A 16566-nucleotide genomic window follows, 5' to 3' on the forward strand; every position below is an offset into this window, starting at 1 on the left:
GCCTGGCTTGTGTCTATTTTAGCTGGATCTAGTTTGTCCGGATCTGCGTGTGTGACCAGCTCTGCTTGTGTGAACAGCTTACCCACAATCCTCCTGGAAGCTGCAGGCCAGACAGTGTGGATTAGTATTTCTTTATTTCCGTAGAACTTGGCTGCCATGACACACTAGGTGTGTTTACCAAGCGCAGTAACAGGATAGCACCTCACAGCCACCTGTATGCAGTGTATATTTTGGTGTATATTCTCTGGCTTGGTTATTTGAACAACATTCATCTGGGTTGCCTGGAGCAAAGCTGTACAGCACACTGGCGTGGGTTTTTCAGCCGGGCAGTGTGGTCAGTTGGGTTTGAACAGAAGAAGCGAGACGGGCACACAAACAAGAGAAGCCCGGGGGAGCGATGCTGTCCAGTTGGCATTTCACAGAAGGCTTCCCTGGAGGCCCTTCACATGGAGGCAGGGAGTTGGTGTAAGCGGGGAGGGGAAAGAAAATATTGACCAGGTGGTATGAGTAAGACCTGGTGCTCCTGGAACGGGCTGATCGCTGGAGCAGATCTATGAGGACCACCTGTGCGGCGCGACCACACCAACGGAACTGGCGTGACAAAGGCATTTGTTGACGTTCATTTTTATTTATTTATTTTTCTCCTCTTAAATGACTTATTCTCTGCCTGAGTGTCTTTAGGGGGGCCATGACCTAGAAACGAGTTGACATTTCCAGACACCACATGGTACATTCACCAAACACTCAGATACAGCATGTTGTGCACACAGTACAGGTGTTGCCTGGACAGTACGGTCGGCCAGGTAACAATCCCCTCACTGTTTGGCTATATGTTCAGAGGTCTCTGGCTCCATACAACAAAATCCTGAGTCACAGACCTTCTCGTTGTCCTCAGTTGCCCTTTTTCCCCCTACCTCCCTCCCCCTCCTGCTTCTCCACAGCCCCCATTAGACAAGTGATGACATGTGAACACAAGAGCCTTGCTATTTGTCCATGGCCTCACCGCTCTGACTCCAAGCCCCTGATAAGGAGCTCTATTCACTCCCCTATCACGGTTTTCCCTGAATAACTCGAAGGTAATATGAGAATTGATGAGTTCTGTGTCGTCTTCGTCCGAGCACCAGTAACTCGTGACTCACCCTATTGTTTTAGCTCTGAATGGGAAAGCCCCAATGATCTAGACTCATCGGAAGCCAGGGGGCTTAATCTACCAGACAGCCCTATGCTTGTTCCAACCACTGATGTTGGTTTGTTTTACATCCAGATGACTGGAGTGGTTTGACTGGGAGGGCATTGCAGACATACTAAAGGTGTGCAGTTCAGGACATGTTTGACCAAAGTATAGGGTTTCTGTGTCTGAATCAGGTATTGGGTGCTTTAGGAAAGTTATTTTAAAACTTAGGACACTTTTATTTTTTGCCCGCCATTTGTTTATTAATCCATACATAAAATATATATATATATATTAAATCAAAAGATCAAATCAGCTTCCTCAACCAAGCCTTAAATGCAGGTACTTCCTTCATGATTAGGCTGAGTTGTAAAAAAAAAAAATTACGGCATTAATTAATAACCACACAAGCCCCAGTGTTAAAAGCTTGATTTTCTGATGTTTCCTGCAGACAGCGAATGAAGGCTATGGAGCAACAGATTGCCAGCTTGACTGGTCTTGTTCAGCATGCACTTTTAAAGAGTCCAAACTCTAGTGTCACCGAGGAACCTCTCAGGTAAGCAAGTAGAAGAAGAGCAAGAGTGATGCAGCCTGGGAGTTTTCTAGAAGGAAAAAACCCCAGCTGTCCAGCCAATACGAATCAGTTGTGATCATATCAGTCAGCTACTGCAGGGTAAACAAAACACTAATAGGATGAAATAGTACCCAGGGTATAACATGGAGTCATTTTCCTGAATCTCCCCCTCTATCCCCCCCAAAATGGCTGTTGTCTGGTTGGTTTACCTGACTGCATAACAACACTACATTTGACTACATTTCAGCATGTTCTTTAGAGAACTGAAGCTAACTGTCATGACAATGCAAGTGTATGTTAGAGACTTGGGATAAGCTCAAACAGCTTATTAACAACTGTCATGTTTAACCCTCTTTGTATGTCAACCACATTGTCTGTCGGAATGTATATGTTTTCCACTAATATTTAACATTCATTCCTATTGTAACTTCCTAGAGAATCGACTCCACTATGAAATAACAGCAAATACCAATGTCTCTCTCTCTCCCCTTCTCTCCCTGTGTCTCTCTGTCCCTCTCTTCAGTGAGAGATCAACGAAGACAGCCTCTCCAAGTCACAGTTCACACAGTGCAGGTCAGTAATATCCAATACATACCACATTATGCTACAGGACACTCTTGTGTAACTGTGTTATTCTCATCTTAAAAGATCATTTGTAGCGTCCTGACTTAATACGCCTTCCTGTGATGCACGGCCCAGACAAGTTAGTTAACCTCCATCGGCATGGTCAGTCATGTGCACCACTTCAGAGGAGAAAAGCTATCCAGCCAAATCTTCTCATCGCCACTTCATATCAGCCTTCAAGTCCCCTTCTCGTCTCCCACACAGAACCAAGGCAAAGAGAGTTAGTGAGTGAAGACATAGAGAAGGTGAGACAGGCAGGAAGAAAAAACACCAAGCTAATATCGGCTGCTGAAAGCATGACTTGGACCAACACAGTCGGTCTTTCTCAGGCCCATGGGTTATTCCATCTCATCTGTGGGCTTGATCAAATAGAAATAAAAAAAATATTGAATAAAAAGAACATTACTCAAGTGTCTAGCAAGGGTCTCTCATCTTGCGATATCCTTTCTCATACCAGGCTAGATTGTATCATGCAGGTGCCCCACAATCTCACCAAACACCAAGAGAAGACCTTCCTCATGCCTCAAATATCACATATCACATCAAACACGAGAAACTGACCTTGCTTCAATCTTTAACTTCATCTCAAACCCCTGTAAATCCTCCACCAAAACCTCCACATACAGGGAGATGCATTATAAAACAGACCGTGTTTGAATACTTGAGGTCATTGTCTCGGGGCACTAATCCGAAAGAAGGGAAGGAAAGGTATACAGGTTCAGTACGCGGCTAACTAGCGACACAAGTGCTGCATTCACTGTAACCTGCCCTTCAGGTCGGTGGAGCTGTCGGGTGAAGTACTGAGGGAGAATAAAGGCAGAGGGAGAAAGAGAGGAGAGGGAGGGAGAGGGAGGGAGAGGCTGTGAGGTTAGGGGTGCTCAGGGATTACGAGGACAATGGCAGTGAGTCCTGTCACTCTTGGGCTCGGTCTGTTTCTCTCTCTCTCTTTTTCTCTGTGCAAAGACAGATCTTTAGAGGGCTCTCCGATGAATATTCTCTCTATTCTCTCTATCCTATTGTTCTTCATCTGGGCAGGGGCTGCACTTCTGCCAGGGGACTTGTCTGCCAACATCATTGAAAAACAGAACATTTCAGATCCAACTACAGAACAGAAATGGGTGCAAAATTCCGTTATATAATGGAAAAAGGCCTTACCACATTTTTTAAATGCAAACAGTGCAGGGAGGTTCAATGCTTGAATGCATTACTTATTGGAATACCATTTCCTGTTCTGACTGAAATCAAATGGAATTGACCCAGACTGGGACCCCAGGCGGTTACCAAGCGACTGAAGATCTACCTGTGTCCCATTTCAATCAAACACTACAGGAACTACTGAAATCAAATACTAAACAGGGGACTCTGACAGGCTCTGGACTGTTTCTCACTTCCAAAGATAAGGATGGCCTCTGAGGGGCATGTGAGCAGAGTCACGTTGCTCACGCTGCAAACATCCGGCAGTTTGGAACCCCCGGGTCCTCTCCTAACCGTGATTGGAAGTGACGAGGGTTGGTCAGGAGGGATGGAGGTGATGGCGTGATGTTAGAGGCTATGCCAGCTGAAGAAGCAGAGCTCTGCTCCGGGCACAGATGGTGAGACCCAGGGGGCGAGAACGGCCCATCATCACTAAACATGAGAGGCATTAATGCAGGACTGGCGTGGATGGTGCCAGTGGTTCGTACTCAGCAGAAGAACAGGGGAGAGGAGAGGGAGCAGGGGGAACAACATCCCCACAGGAGAGCCATGGTGGGGTTTTTCCACTTCAGATGTAACGCGTGTGTTCGTGTATAACGCAATACCTGAGGCAGTGTGTTGAATTTCATCTGCTCGGAATAAGAGAGTGGTATCCTGCCATACCCCGCTCGCTCACCGCCCTCGAAAAAGGATTGCAGCGTTCCTAAAGTTTTCATGGTGTCCTCAAAGATATGCCAGACTGCTCCGGGATGCACCCACTGCTTGGAATTGGAATAACTGATGTGACTGATATGAATGTTATAATATTTTTTATGTAAATTCCATCCTCTTCCTCTTGGAATCAGTGCTTGTAAATGAGAAAATATGTGTGCCGTTATCACTGCCTAGTCTGCCAAAATGGCGCGCAAACGTCTGTAACCTCAGACTTGTTGTTGTGGTTGTTGTTGTTATCCAGAACCTGATGGGGTTTTTTCTCTCCTATTTTTGTTGTTGGCTTTTAGGGGATTCGCCGGTGTTAGCGATGCGGAGTGTGGCCGCGGCGGTGCCCTCGGACGTTGTCCCCGCCCCCGCGCACGCCAACCTGCTGCAGGTCAGGAGGAACGTGAGCGACCTCCGACAGCAGCTGGTGCTGATGAGACAGCAACAGGTGCGCCCCTGACACCCTGCTGAATGATTTAGAATCAGAGAAATGATACTCGATTATAATTACATGACCATGTATAATGCATAGAGGAGTCCATTGGTATCGCGTTCGTCCGCTGTCGTGTGGGGCAGGCCTGGGTCAGGGTGTCCTTGCGTGTGTTTGCAGCATATTACAGTTTTTTACAATCGCTATGACAATACTTCAAACACGTTTCCTAAACTCTTAACGAACAAACACACCACGACACACAATTGGCAAAATGGTTTCATGCTCAAAAACACACATTGTAAACCCAAACACAAATTTTCATAACACAAAAATAACACTAATACACCATGTCTACCGAAACACTAGCACACGTTCTCTTTCAACAGGAACTATTAGTCAATCACAGCACAATGTCACAAAAAAAACACTAACATCAGATGGAATTACAGAAACTGCATTCTTTTATATATGTGTCAGGTCTCACAGTATATGGATCATATATTGTGTTTTGCACTGCAGTTTCTTCTGAAGCCTCTCTACATTTTTGTTGGGTTTAGTAAATGCATGGGTTTTGTTTCTTTTGGTGCAGAAATTCAGAACAAAAAATGAATGACCCATCTCAGAGTAGCTTTATAGAATGTACAGTTACTGTATTCAGAAAAAGAAGACAGAAACATGATTGATGCAGTAAAGGCTTCATTTGCAACAGGACATTACTGCAAAAAAATATACAATATAAAGTTTTTTTTTGATGATTGAAAAGGACATTCAGTCGTGGTGAAATCAAATACAAGTAGCTTTATTTACTTCAATACAGGATATACACACACTGGGTATTTCACAAATGAAAAGCCGAACAGTTGCATAAACATAGCTTGCTTTAAACTCCTAAAATATCCACCCCTTTCTAAACATAAATGTTTTGCAAGATAACCAGTTGATTACCTGTCAATTTCCCTCTCTGCTTCTTGTCAATATTTGATATCCCAAGAGGGTGGGCCTGAGATGTATCTAACTCAGGGGTTGCAGTGTTTTAATGTCCTCATTTGGTTACTGGATAGAGCCCATGAGTTCCTTACGTATGACTTGCTTATTATGACTTGCCTCCAACGCCTGGAGCAAAGTTTGTAGTAAGAGCACTTGACTTTGCATTTTGGATGGATACTCTGTTTTCCTAACGTCAATCCTTCTCTCAAGGATTCCTCCCAGATCAGCCTGGTTTGCATAAGGACAGACATGACATATTTACGCAAAGGCAGTCTTACTGTAATTCACTAGGGACCGTCCTCCGTTTTCCGCTACGACACCATTTACAGTATTTCATCAGTTACCCTAGCTCTGGCCCTTCTTTGAGCGCCACCACACATTCTAACTCCTCTCCTTCTCCATTGCCCTTGTCCCACTCCTCTCCCTTGTCCTGGTACTTGTCCTCTCCCTCATGCAGGCATTATTCTTACTTTGTGTGTGTTGTTCTATATTGTTCTTTTTCCACACAAGATCAGCCCAAAGAGGTCCTCTTTATATACCATATGGTCATGCGATTGAAAAAACCTCAACACCTGAGTGTTTCCCTGTTGGGAATCAGCTGTGATTTACTGTATTTGCATAACTTCAACCAGCTGTTTTTCAGTAGCAATGGAATAAAATACAGGGGATATATTTGTGTTTCAATTCTCGATATGAACAGCTGTTCACTTTAACGTTAGCCAATAAGTTAGGTTTGAACATGATATTATCTGTTCTGACATACAGTGTGAAAGCATTGGTAAATTAGGCAGTGAAAATCGTTTTTGGTCTTGGTTGAGTTTGTGTGTAAAAGAAGTTCAAGCATTTTGTGTTTACTCTATGCATTTTGTGTCAAAGCAACAAGAAATGTGTTCATTGTATAGCCAACACAGACGGATGTTGTGCTAACTGTGTCAAGAGTTTAGGAAACGTGTTAAAAGTATTGAAAAAATGGTCATAGCGATTGTAAAATACTGTAAGCTCTCGGAGTGTGGACTGGACTGTGTGTCGCCGTTGTGTTTCTTCATACGTGTGCTTGTGGCTGTCTGACTTGGTCACGTGTGTGTGTGTGTTTGTGTGTGTGTGTGTGTGTGTGTGTGCGTGCGTGTGTGTGTGTGCGTGTGTGTGTGTGCGTGCGTGCGTGTCGCAGCTCCAGAACCAGGAGGCTCTGCGGGCACAGCTGAAGCAGGCGGAGCAGGAGATCAGCTCCAAGCTGGAGGAGGCCATGCGGCGCCTGGAGGACCCCGTCCACAGGCAGAGAGTCCAGGTGGAGGAGGACAGACACAAGTACCTGAGTCTGGAGGAGAGGGTGCAGGCCCAGCTAAGGTGACACCAGTTAGACATACGCAGTGCATATACCCATATACTAAGGATAATGACTTAGCTTATTTCTGTACCTACAGAGTCCAGAGTCAGAAGAAAAAAAAAGCAGGGGTGAAAAGATTTAGAGAATAGGTGTTTGCTTTGTTAACCTTTATCCTGACTTCCAGTGATCACAATATCCCTTTTGGCTTGTGAAAGTAGTATATTGGTCTTATTTCTCAACTTGGCACCACATACTGTGAGATTGTTGCCTTTAAAGTCATCCTCAGCTTTCAGGACTGTAGGGCTCTCACCTCACTCATCAGCTCCTCTCACTGCTAGGCAGGGTGTGGTAAGCTAATACACACACACACACACACACTAATACTTCAATCCCCACACAGCTTCTTACCAGGTAAATTCATTCCAGCCATGAGTCTTCCTTGCTTCAGTTTAACCAACAAGCTGGTGTACATCGACATTCACAGTCACACACAACCAAACGCTCAATTACCGTCTGCAAGTTAGAACCGGCAGACCTCGTCTGTCTCCCGTTTGAAACGCTGCACCCATGGAACAACGGGACCGGCGGCAGACCAGTTATTTCCAGCGTACACTTGAATTGAATTCACCAGCTGCAGCTTGCCAAACGGGGGGGGGGGGGGGGAACTTTGATTTAATTCTTTTTAACCGTTTTTAAACAGCCAAGGTCAAAGTACTCGGCCTGGCTTTTCTGTCGTAAACACATGCGTAGATAAACACTGTGATTGGAGGATTCTTCCTTCTCTGGGAGGGAGAACAGGGGGCTCACAGGCGCTGGCCGCTGGCAGTGCCTCCATGTTGTTTTTGGTGGCCGTCCAAATGTGAGTCAGCAAAGTGCAACGGCGTAGGCGCTTTAAATACGTTTGGTTAATGAGGTCTGCTTTGCTTGACAGAGAGAGTGTGTGTGTGTGTGTGTGTGTGTGTGTGTGTTACTGTAATTTAGTTTTGTGTGTCTACATATTTGTACATTCATGCCTGTGAGTGTGTGTCAGTTTTGTTTTGTGTGTACCCATGTTTGCACAGTATATGAGTGTGTGGGTGTGTGCATGCATGATTACGTGTCCGTATGTGTGTGTCTGGAGTGAGAGAATGAGTCTTGAAAAAGAACAGCCTTTTCTCCAGAGGATTACCAGAACTGTCAAATAGCACTTGACAGAATCAGCTACAACACTGAGAAGCACTGAGTATATGTTAATACAAATAACCTGCTACATAGCTGTGGTAGGTTATTTGGTAGGTTAACTATGAATAGTAACACAGTCTCAGTCAGCCCATGTGTAAAATATATAACATTTAACATGAGGTAAAAGGGGCACTTGGGATGTTTTCTTAGTATGTATTCATACTGTATGTCAGATCCTTTCAGCTGTCCCGGTTAGTCCCAAGCCTGGCAGGGGTTGCTTGTTTGATCCTGCTGTCAGTCCAATATCTTGTTGCCCTTGAGCAATACTGTGAAAGCTGAGAGAAAAAGAGAGAGAGACAGATAGAGAGACAGAGATTGTGAGAGAGAGAGAGAGAGAGAGAGAGAGAGAGAGAGAGAGAGAGAGAGAGAGAGAGAGAGAGAGAGAGAGAGAGAGAGAGAGAGATGAACCTGTCATTATCTACCTCAAATAGATGAGCCCTGATATGTCTTAAGTGTGTTTTCCCATCTTTGGAAGCCACCAAAACTTGCTTTATATAAGTCTGTGAAGTTTGAGTGGCAAAAGTTTTTATTTCACGGTCTCTCAGTTGAAATTTCCAGTTTAACGCCAGTTGCCAAGAGACGTTCAGCTGAACACATTTTGGCTTTTTGGGTACTGATTTTCCTAGCTCCAAGTCACACTGAATGGTGTGACTTGACATTTCAGGTGTCTCTCATAAACTCCAGCATATTTCCTCTTGAAAGCTACAGTTATAATATTCCTTGTGGATATGGCAATGTATCTGTTAGATAAGCCGTCCTGTATATTGAAGTTCTAGGAGTGTGTCAACACTAGTCAGTCCAGTCTGCATCATTTGGACGGATGTTTAAAGAGATCAGCCAGTACCTAACATGACAGATTCTGCTTACTTAAAACAAGCTGTGAGTATGTGGGTATAGCCTGCCTCCTAGTGCTGAAAGGAAGAAACACTCCTCTTTTCCTCACTCCCTGCCTCCTCTCTCCTTCTCCTCTTCCCCTTCTCCACAGTGAGCTGGAGCAGTATGTGGACTCTCTGAACAGGGAGACCAGCGTGGTTGGGGGCAGCAGAGCCGTGACTCTGAAGGACGTGGAGGAGGGGGCTGTCAGTCTCCGGAGGGTGGGCGAGTCTCTCGCAGGGCTCAAAGGTAAAACATCCAGACTTCATGCTACAGTGCTGTACCCAGTGTCAAGGATACTACTCATTCAGCATTTGTACTTTGAATGTTCAAGATCAATTCGATTTTCACAGATTTTGCTTGAATAACACAGTATCACAAATATACTGTTCTGTTTTGATTTCTGTGCTTTTCTGTCTCGCTGTCTTTCGTTCTCTCTCTTCTCTCGGTCTCTCTCTCTCCTCCCCCCCTCCCTTCCTCCAGGGGAGTTTCCGGCCCTGCAGACCAGGATGAGGGCGGTGCTGAGGGTGGAGGTGGAGGCGGTCAAATTCCTGAAGGAGGAGCCTCACAAACTGGACAGCATGCTGAAGAGGGTCAGGAGCCTGACGGAGGTCCTCAGCGGCCTGAGGAGGTAGGAAGAGAGAGAGAGAGAGGTAGGAAGAGAGAGAGAGAGAGAGAGAGAGAGGTAGGAAGAGAGAGAGAGAGGTAGGAAGAGAGAGAGAGAGAGAGAGAGAGAGGTAGGAAGAGAGAGAGAGAGAGAGAGAGAGGTAGGAAGAGAGAGAGAGGTAGGAAGAGAGAGAGAGAGGTAGGAAGAGAGAGAGAGAGGTAGGAAGAGAGAGAGAGAGACAGAGAGAGAGAGAGATAGATAAATAGATAGATACTAAAGGAGAAATAATGAGAGAAAGAGACATAAGGACTGATAGACCAATGCAATGTGGGTGAGAATGGAGAGAAAGGGCGAGGGAGATAGGAAACAGGTAGGACGAAAGGATTGAAATGTGTGTGGGGGCTGACAGTGATACGAGTGACAGATTAAGGAGGAAACCAAAGCATTCCCAGAGTCAGAGCCAGGGTTCTGTTGAAGACTGTTGATAATTATGTTGACCAATTTGCCCCCGTCGACCTCTGAAGGGTCAGTAGAGCTGACCGGAGCCCTGCGTCCATCTTGATTTAGCTCAGGCCTGTCTCCGCTCTCCGCAAACTGACCCAACGGATCATTACATGAATTCAGGAGAAGACGCTGCACCTCATTTCCATATAAATATCAGTCAGAGGCACCAGGCATCATGGGTGGTCACTGCTCTCACCCCTTGGCACCCGCCGCCCACTGCAAGCAAAATCAGTCCCGTTCCATCATAGCCCTCTGCAAGAGCTCTCTCCCCTCACGTCACAGTCCATTAAGATCATTTAAGATCCCTGTTCAGTCCAGATGTACTGAGCCAGTTCTCCTCTGAGATAGCACTGCAATGCAGGAGCAGAACCTATATATTCAATGTAGGGTAGGTTACGTTTCTAATTGTGGTGAAGTAACATTCTTTTGCAACATGAATCAATGCTATCTTCTCTTCCTTTTCTCCAGATACTCTACAGAGGGCCAGCACAAGGCCCCAGACTCTGCTCTCAGTGCACCTGCCAAGCCAGCTCCACTGGTGATCCTCCCCCCCGCTGCGGTCCAGACCGACGCCCCCGTGGACGCCCCTCCTTCCCAGGCAGCCACCAAGCCGGGCTCCCCCTCCGCCCTACCCGAGCCCCAGACCTCCACCGTCCGGTCGGAGGTCATGCCGGCCTCTCCGGTGGTCATCCACCACGTCCAGAGCTCCCCGGTCCTCATGCAGCAGTCGCAGCAGTCGGCCGCCCTCACCAACCAGCCCTGCCCCCCGCCCACGCCCTCCTCCACCCCCACCCACGGAGGGTTAGACTCCCCAGGCCCAGGGAAATCAAGGGTATCCCCCTCTCTGTCCACCTCCGACCCCCCCAGCCCCGCCCCCCAACATAAGAAGACCCAACCTGGCAACCCGGAGCAGCCTGTCCCCGTTAACGGCAACGGGAACGCTAACGGCAGCCAGAGTCTCTTCATCGAGGAGCTCCACACCAGCCGCAGCAAGAGCAAAAACAGAGCTGTGTCCATACAGGTACAGAACCCTCACCACCCTGATGACATGGGATACTGTTGGTATCACTTCTCCTGCAAGGATTCAATAATCGCCCTTACCCTCGGTATCACTTTTCATTAGGTAATTGTATTATTGTCCTCACTCTCACTCTCTTTCTCTCTCGCTCTGTCTTTGTCTCTCTCTGTTTTCTCTCAACCTATCAGGCAGCAGAGAAGGAGTGGGAGGAGAGGAGGCAGAACATTGGCCACTACGACGGGAAGGAGTTTGAGAAGATCCTGCAGGAGGCTCAGGTCAACATGATGAAGGGCATTCCCAGCCTGGAGGTAGGCAGCGAGGGAGAGACTTCTCTGACGGCCCACCCTGCTGCCCCTGGGGACCAGGCAGACAGCCCCCAGCCTATGGATCCAACCACAGGTACTGTGGAAGTCTGTTGAAAAAATCTTTCTGTACCACCACACTATAGGATATCAAAATAATGCATGTTGTCCTATAAGGTTATTAACAGTTGTATCTTTGTGTTTTGTTTACCAGTAGAAGACCCCAATCCCGAGCCCACCACAGACATACCAGCCAAGCCCGGCCCTGAAAAACTCCCCAAGCCGGTTCTAGAAAAATCTAGCAAGCCTGCCACCACTGAGCAAGCCTCCAACCCTGCGACCGGGGACCGACCCACCACCGAGCCCACCACTGCCGCCCCGGCCACAGACAAGGTCTCCAAACAGGGGGCGGAGAAAGTCAGCAAGTCCCCTCCGCCACCCCCTCCTCGGAAGACCTTCCCCTCCCCCCTCCCCTCAGGCATGACCACCACACGCTCCGGAGAGGTGGTCTACACCAGCAGGAAGGAGTCCATCTCCGCTCAGGTTAGTACAAACGGCCGGGTGGTCCGCGGTTGGAACCATGTGTGCGGGTAACCTGAGCCTCACTGTGTGTGGTCCCGCCTAGGGTCCAGAGCTGTTGGAAGGAGGTGAAAAGTATCCAGCCGACTGAACGATTGTGTTGATTTTTCTTTACCTGTCCCGTCTATCCAGGAGGGGGAGGACGGGGGCCAGACGCCCGCCCCCCCGCCTAAACCCACCAAGGTGCCCCCGGAGATCAAACCCAAACCCTCCACCCCTCCCCCCATCGCTGTCTCTGCTGTACAGGAGGAAGAGGATGAGGGGGACAAGATCATGGCTGAACTCCAGGTAGGACACACACACGCACACACACTTCACAGAACACAAGCTCACTAACTCGTATCTCACGTGGAGAAGGGTCATAATCAAAGTCCTAACAGATGGAAGGCTTTTGTGTGTGCTGCATCTTGTTTTTACTGAATTCTCTGTGTGGGAAATTGGGTCCTCTTTGTATACTCTCCTATCTCATCTCTCCTATCTCATCTCCCCTTGGTGGTTGGGTTGGGGAACTGGGAACAGCTACCTAACTTAGCCTGTTGTTAAAACACGCGTTGTCCTTTAAACGTGTCAAGATAGCATTGGCACAGACGCATCAGAGCTGGGGAGAGACGAGTGTCCACTGTGGTCTCTCTTTGATGCAGGATACCACCTCCCATACAGCCCAGGAACCAGTCCCAATCTCATCCTAATCCGTACTCCCCTGACATACTTTCACTCCTCAGGTCTTCCAGAAGTGCACGATAAAGGATGTAGGTGTGAAAAGCGTGTTAGAACCCGCTAGAATCGAGCCCCAAATCAGAGAGTTAAGACCTGGGGCCCTAATGCCCCTCAAAGAGAGAAAGGTAAAAGAGGCCAGCCCCCGTTTGTTGCCGCCCTCCTTAATCGCCTGCTTTCTCCGTCCGGCTACTGTGTCAGCTCGCACCTGCGATGGCTCTGCTTTAACCCCGCCTCTGTCTGCCTCAAGCACCCTTGCCTCTCACTTACTTACCCTTGCCTCTGCTTCTGCCTCGACAGAAACCTAAAACAAACTCCTCACGTCATGTAGGAGACGTGTTCTCCATGCCTTTCTCTTTCCACTTTGTTATTTCCACTGGAAGTCTCGGCTTGTTCTCGGTTTTCACGATTAAGTCTGCAGAACGTGAAGGGTCTGAAAAACGTCCGCTTTGTGTTTGTCAAGCAAATGATGGTGATTTTACACTGTTATTGAATTATGTTTGCCTGGATTTATCCAAAGTCAATAAACGAATGAGCCACTTGAAATCCACTCGTAATCAAATGGTCTTGTGTATTATTGTTTTCCTTTGATCAAGAATTGTCAGAATTCTTACTAGTTTTGCTGCAATCCTCTAGTTTCACTGATTGGCCATTGAATTGAGGATAGTTGAATGTGTTTTTGCAGACTTGGTTCACTTTAGGTCACCCTGACCACTTTGCATGACCCCTCTCCTTACTTTTTTGGTTTCATGGGATAACTTCCTACCTTCTCTGCTTCTTTGTCCAACTTTTAACATGCTTATATTTCACCTTTTATGTCTATGAAGAAGCTTAATGTTAAATTGCTAAATTATGTTTAAGTTTCTTGAAAACTAATTGTGTAGTGGATATTGTTCCCATGGTACATTTAGTCATTTAGCAGACGCTCTTATCTGGAGCGGTAGACAGACGCTCTTATCCATGGTAGACAGTTTCACAGAACACTGTGTGTGTCAGATAAGATTTTATGAACCCTATCTGTGGGATCACTATAGGTCAAGGTCAGCTTTAATCTTTTCCTGGGAAATCCAATTGTAACGATGAGTTTTGTTTATTCATTATATTTTGTTTATGATGCAGGGTCCTGATATAAGATGATAATTATAGTTAAGATCATTTTTGCACATGTTGTAAGGTGTGTCCAGATTAGTAAAGTAGTTTACTGCTAAAAATCGTATGATATATAGTCATACAATAGTGTGGACATATCCCTCCCCCCCAAACTTGACAAAACTTTACAATAACAGTTATTACAAAAAATACCGTTAGTTCAGGCTACAGATTTGCTTGCATCTGTTTTCCTATAAAGCATCTCATGACAAAACAGCTAAACTGATTATTGAAGGATGTCATTTTCATCTTTAAGAAAATATGCTGTGATGCTGTGCAACACACTGCGAGAGATGCCTCATAGGAAAGTTATTGCCCAATGCTGTCATTAGAACATGGGATGCCAATGATCTATGGTCAGTGAATGCACAATGCAAGCCCAGTCCTAACACAGCAGGTCCAGTTTCACCTTAATCCTGTCCCCCTTCACGCACTGTCCTGGCAGAGCTCTGAACCCAAACGGGAGGACAAAGATCCCGGCACAGACGAGAATGGAAACACCACTGTCCGCCAGAGTCCTGGGGTACAGCAACTCACTTTCTCCTTTTGTAAAGAATAGCTAAATCATGTATCTATAGACATCTCCTCTAAGAGAAACCTAGAGTGTTTTCCAGTGATACAATTATTTGTTGTCAGTCTGATAGGATTACTGTAGTCAAGTCCAAAATGTCACAATACCTCAGTCGAATGTCAGACCTAGCAGTCAGGGGTTAGACTTATAAATGAGTTCAACTCAATTCAAATGCATGCACCATATCTGATTGATGATTATGGTGTTTTGCAGAGGCTTTTAACCAATGACAACCCGGTGTTTTGAATTCACCCAGGTCATATACTATGTCACCGGGCAGATCTCCAAGGAACAGCTGACGGCACCAGCGCCGCCAGGACCGGAGGAAGCCCCAGAGAGCAGAGAGCCGCAACCACTGTCCACCTCACAGGTGTCAAATGTCAATCCTAACGACAATTCCCCAAGGCAGCAGCCACCACAGTCCCCATCCCAGACAGGGCCTCCTATTTCCCCCAAACCCGTGGGCTTGAACGGCTTCTTCCCCGTGCCTAAGAAGCTCTCGAAGCGGCCAGACTCCCTAAAGAAGAGCCTTGTCAAAAGTGTGGGTTCCCCAGCCACCAGCGTCATCCTCAGTCCAATAAACGTGGAAAAGAGAGTCGAGTTGTCGCTCGTGCAGGGGGTCCGGTCCACCAGTAAGATCGTGATGCCAGCTACGGGGCCCGAAGTCCCTCCAACTGCCGTCAAGGGTGCTAAGAGTGCTGAGGCGCTGCGGGAGAAGGTTGTCTGTGAGAAAGTGCAGTCGAGGTGCGATGAAGAGGACGAGGCCAGTCTCAGCGCAGACCTTCCCGGGGAAGAGGCTCCTCCACCCCCAGACAACATCGCCTTCATGATCACCAACACCAACGTCCAAGCCTTGTCTCGTGTTGAATACCAGGACCTGGTCAACGCCAATAAGGGCAGCGTCCGGACCGTCACCGTGGGTAATCGGGAGGGAAGCGGGACTTCAAGAGACGGACACAACTCGGCGCCACAAGACAATGGCTTTGGCAACAAGAAGCCAGTCATCATCATCTTCAACGAGCCCATGGACATCCGCTCGGCGTACAAGCGCCTGTCGACCGTGTTCGAGTGCGAGGAGGAGATGGAAAGGATGCTGGCCCAGGAGGGGATCGCCGAGGAGAGCGAGGAGTCGGATACGGAGAGGAGCAGCGGGGGGCTGGATCGGTCTATGGGTGGGACGGAGGGAGGGGACGGGACGGTCGGAAAAAATAGCCTCGGCTCTTCCTCCCAGGTCACCTCAGTCCAAACCGACGTGTCACATTCCTCCTCTTCCTCCTCCTTGGAGCTGACGGGAGGCGACGGCAAAACGGACGGAAAGAAGAAATTCAAGTTCAAGTTCCCGAAGAAGCAGTTTGCAGCTTTGTCGCATGCTCTCCGCAGCGGCACCAAGTCGGGCAAGAAGACCCTGCAGGTGGTCGTGTACGAGGACGAAGAGGAGTCCGACGGAACGGTCCGACAGCACAAGGAGGCCAAAAGGTTTGAGATCACACGTTCAAAGTCCTCCGTGTCCATGGATTCCCACACGGGTCCGACCCCGGCGAAAAAGGACCCCATGGAAGCCAACTGCAGATCAGATGACATTCGCAAGAGTACCTACAAGACGCTGGACAGTTTGGAGCAGACCATCAGACAGCTGGAGACCACCATCAGCGAGATGGGCCCACACGCCGCCGAAGAGCCCGCTCCCTCCAGCGTGACGGAGGCACCCAAAGCGGTGGGGCCAGGGTTGCAGAGGTCGTTCTCTCTCCCCACTTCCTCCAAAGGTCCCGGCCTCAAGGCTAACAAGGCATCCCCGAAGAAGAAGAGCAGGCCTGCGCTCCTCCCTCGACCGGCCATCATCCCAACCGCCACCGTCACCCCAGTCGCAACCCAACAGGTCTCTCTCTAGCTCTCGTCGTTCCTGGAGGTTTCGGGTCCTTTTTTTTTTGGTACTCCTCCCCCCTCCCCCCAACTCCCCCCCCCCCTTCCACCTTCCTTCACTCCATACCTAACAAACTGGTTTCTACCAGCCATTAATCCACT

General features: G+C 47.9%; 1 protein-coding gene across 10 annotated transcripts in view; it reads left to right on the plus strand.

The window, feature by feature from the left end:
• Nucleotides 1-16566, plus strand: part of kiaa1217 (KIAA1217 ortholog) — a 69097-nt gene that overhangs the window by 49114 nt on the left and 3417 nt on the right. For 6 of the 10 annotated variants that reach the window (XM_084702653.1, XM_084702657.1, XM_084702651.1 and 3 more), the window contains 13 exons: nucleotides 1623-1727; nucleotides 2269-2318; nucleotides 4565-4710; nucleotides 6851-7026; nucleotides 9213-9349; nucleotides 9584-9731; nucleotides 10680-11232; nucleotides 11418-11628; nucleotides 11746-12074; nucleotides 12243-12398; nucleotides 12833-12952; nucleotides 14419-14496; nucleotides 14801-16420. In XM_084702653.1, the coding sequence (XP_084558779.1) occupies nucleotides 1623-1727; nucleotides 2269-2318; nucleotides 4565-4710; nucleotides 6851-7026; nucleotides 9213-9349; nucleotides 9584-9731; nucleotides 10680-11232; nucleotides 11418-11628; nucleotides 11746-12074; nucleotides 12243-12398; nucleotides 12833-12952; nucleotides 14419-14496; nucleotides 14801-16420 (3829 nt within the window). The remainder of the gene's footprint in view (nucleotides 1-1622; nucleotides 1728-2268; nucleotides 2319-4564; nucleotides 4711-6850; nucleotides 7027-9212; nucleotides 9350-9583; nucleotides 9732-10679; nucleotides 11233-11417; nucleotides 11629-11745; nucleotides 12075-12242; nucleotides 12399-12832; nucleotides 12953-14418; nucleotides 14497-14800; nucleotides 16421-16566) is intronic. The other 4 variants (XM_084702661.1, XM_084702652.1, XM_084702656.1 and 1 more) reach the window with 4 other exon arrangements.

This window comes from Hypomesus nipponensis, chromosome 8 (assembly GCF_054491055.1).
Source record: "Hypomesus nipponensis isolate SF chromosome 8, ASM5449105v1, whole genome shotgun sequence".
In the NCBI taxonomy this organism is placed as follows: domain Eukaryota; kingdom Metazoa; phylum Chordata; class Actinopteri; order Osmeriformes; family Osmeridae; genus Hypomesus; species Hypomesus nipponensis.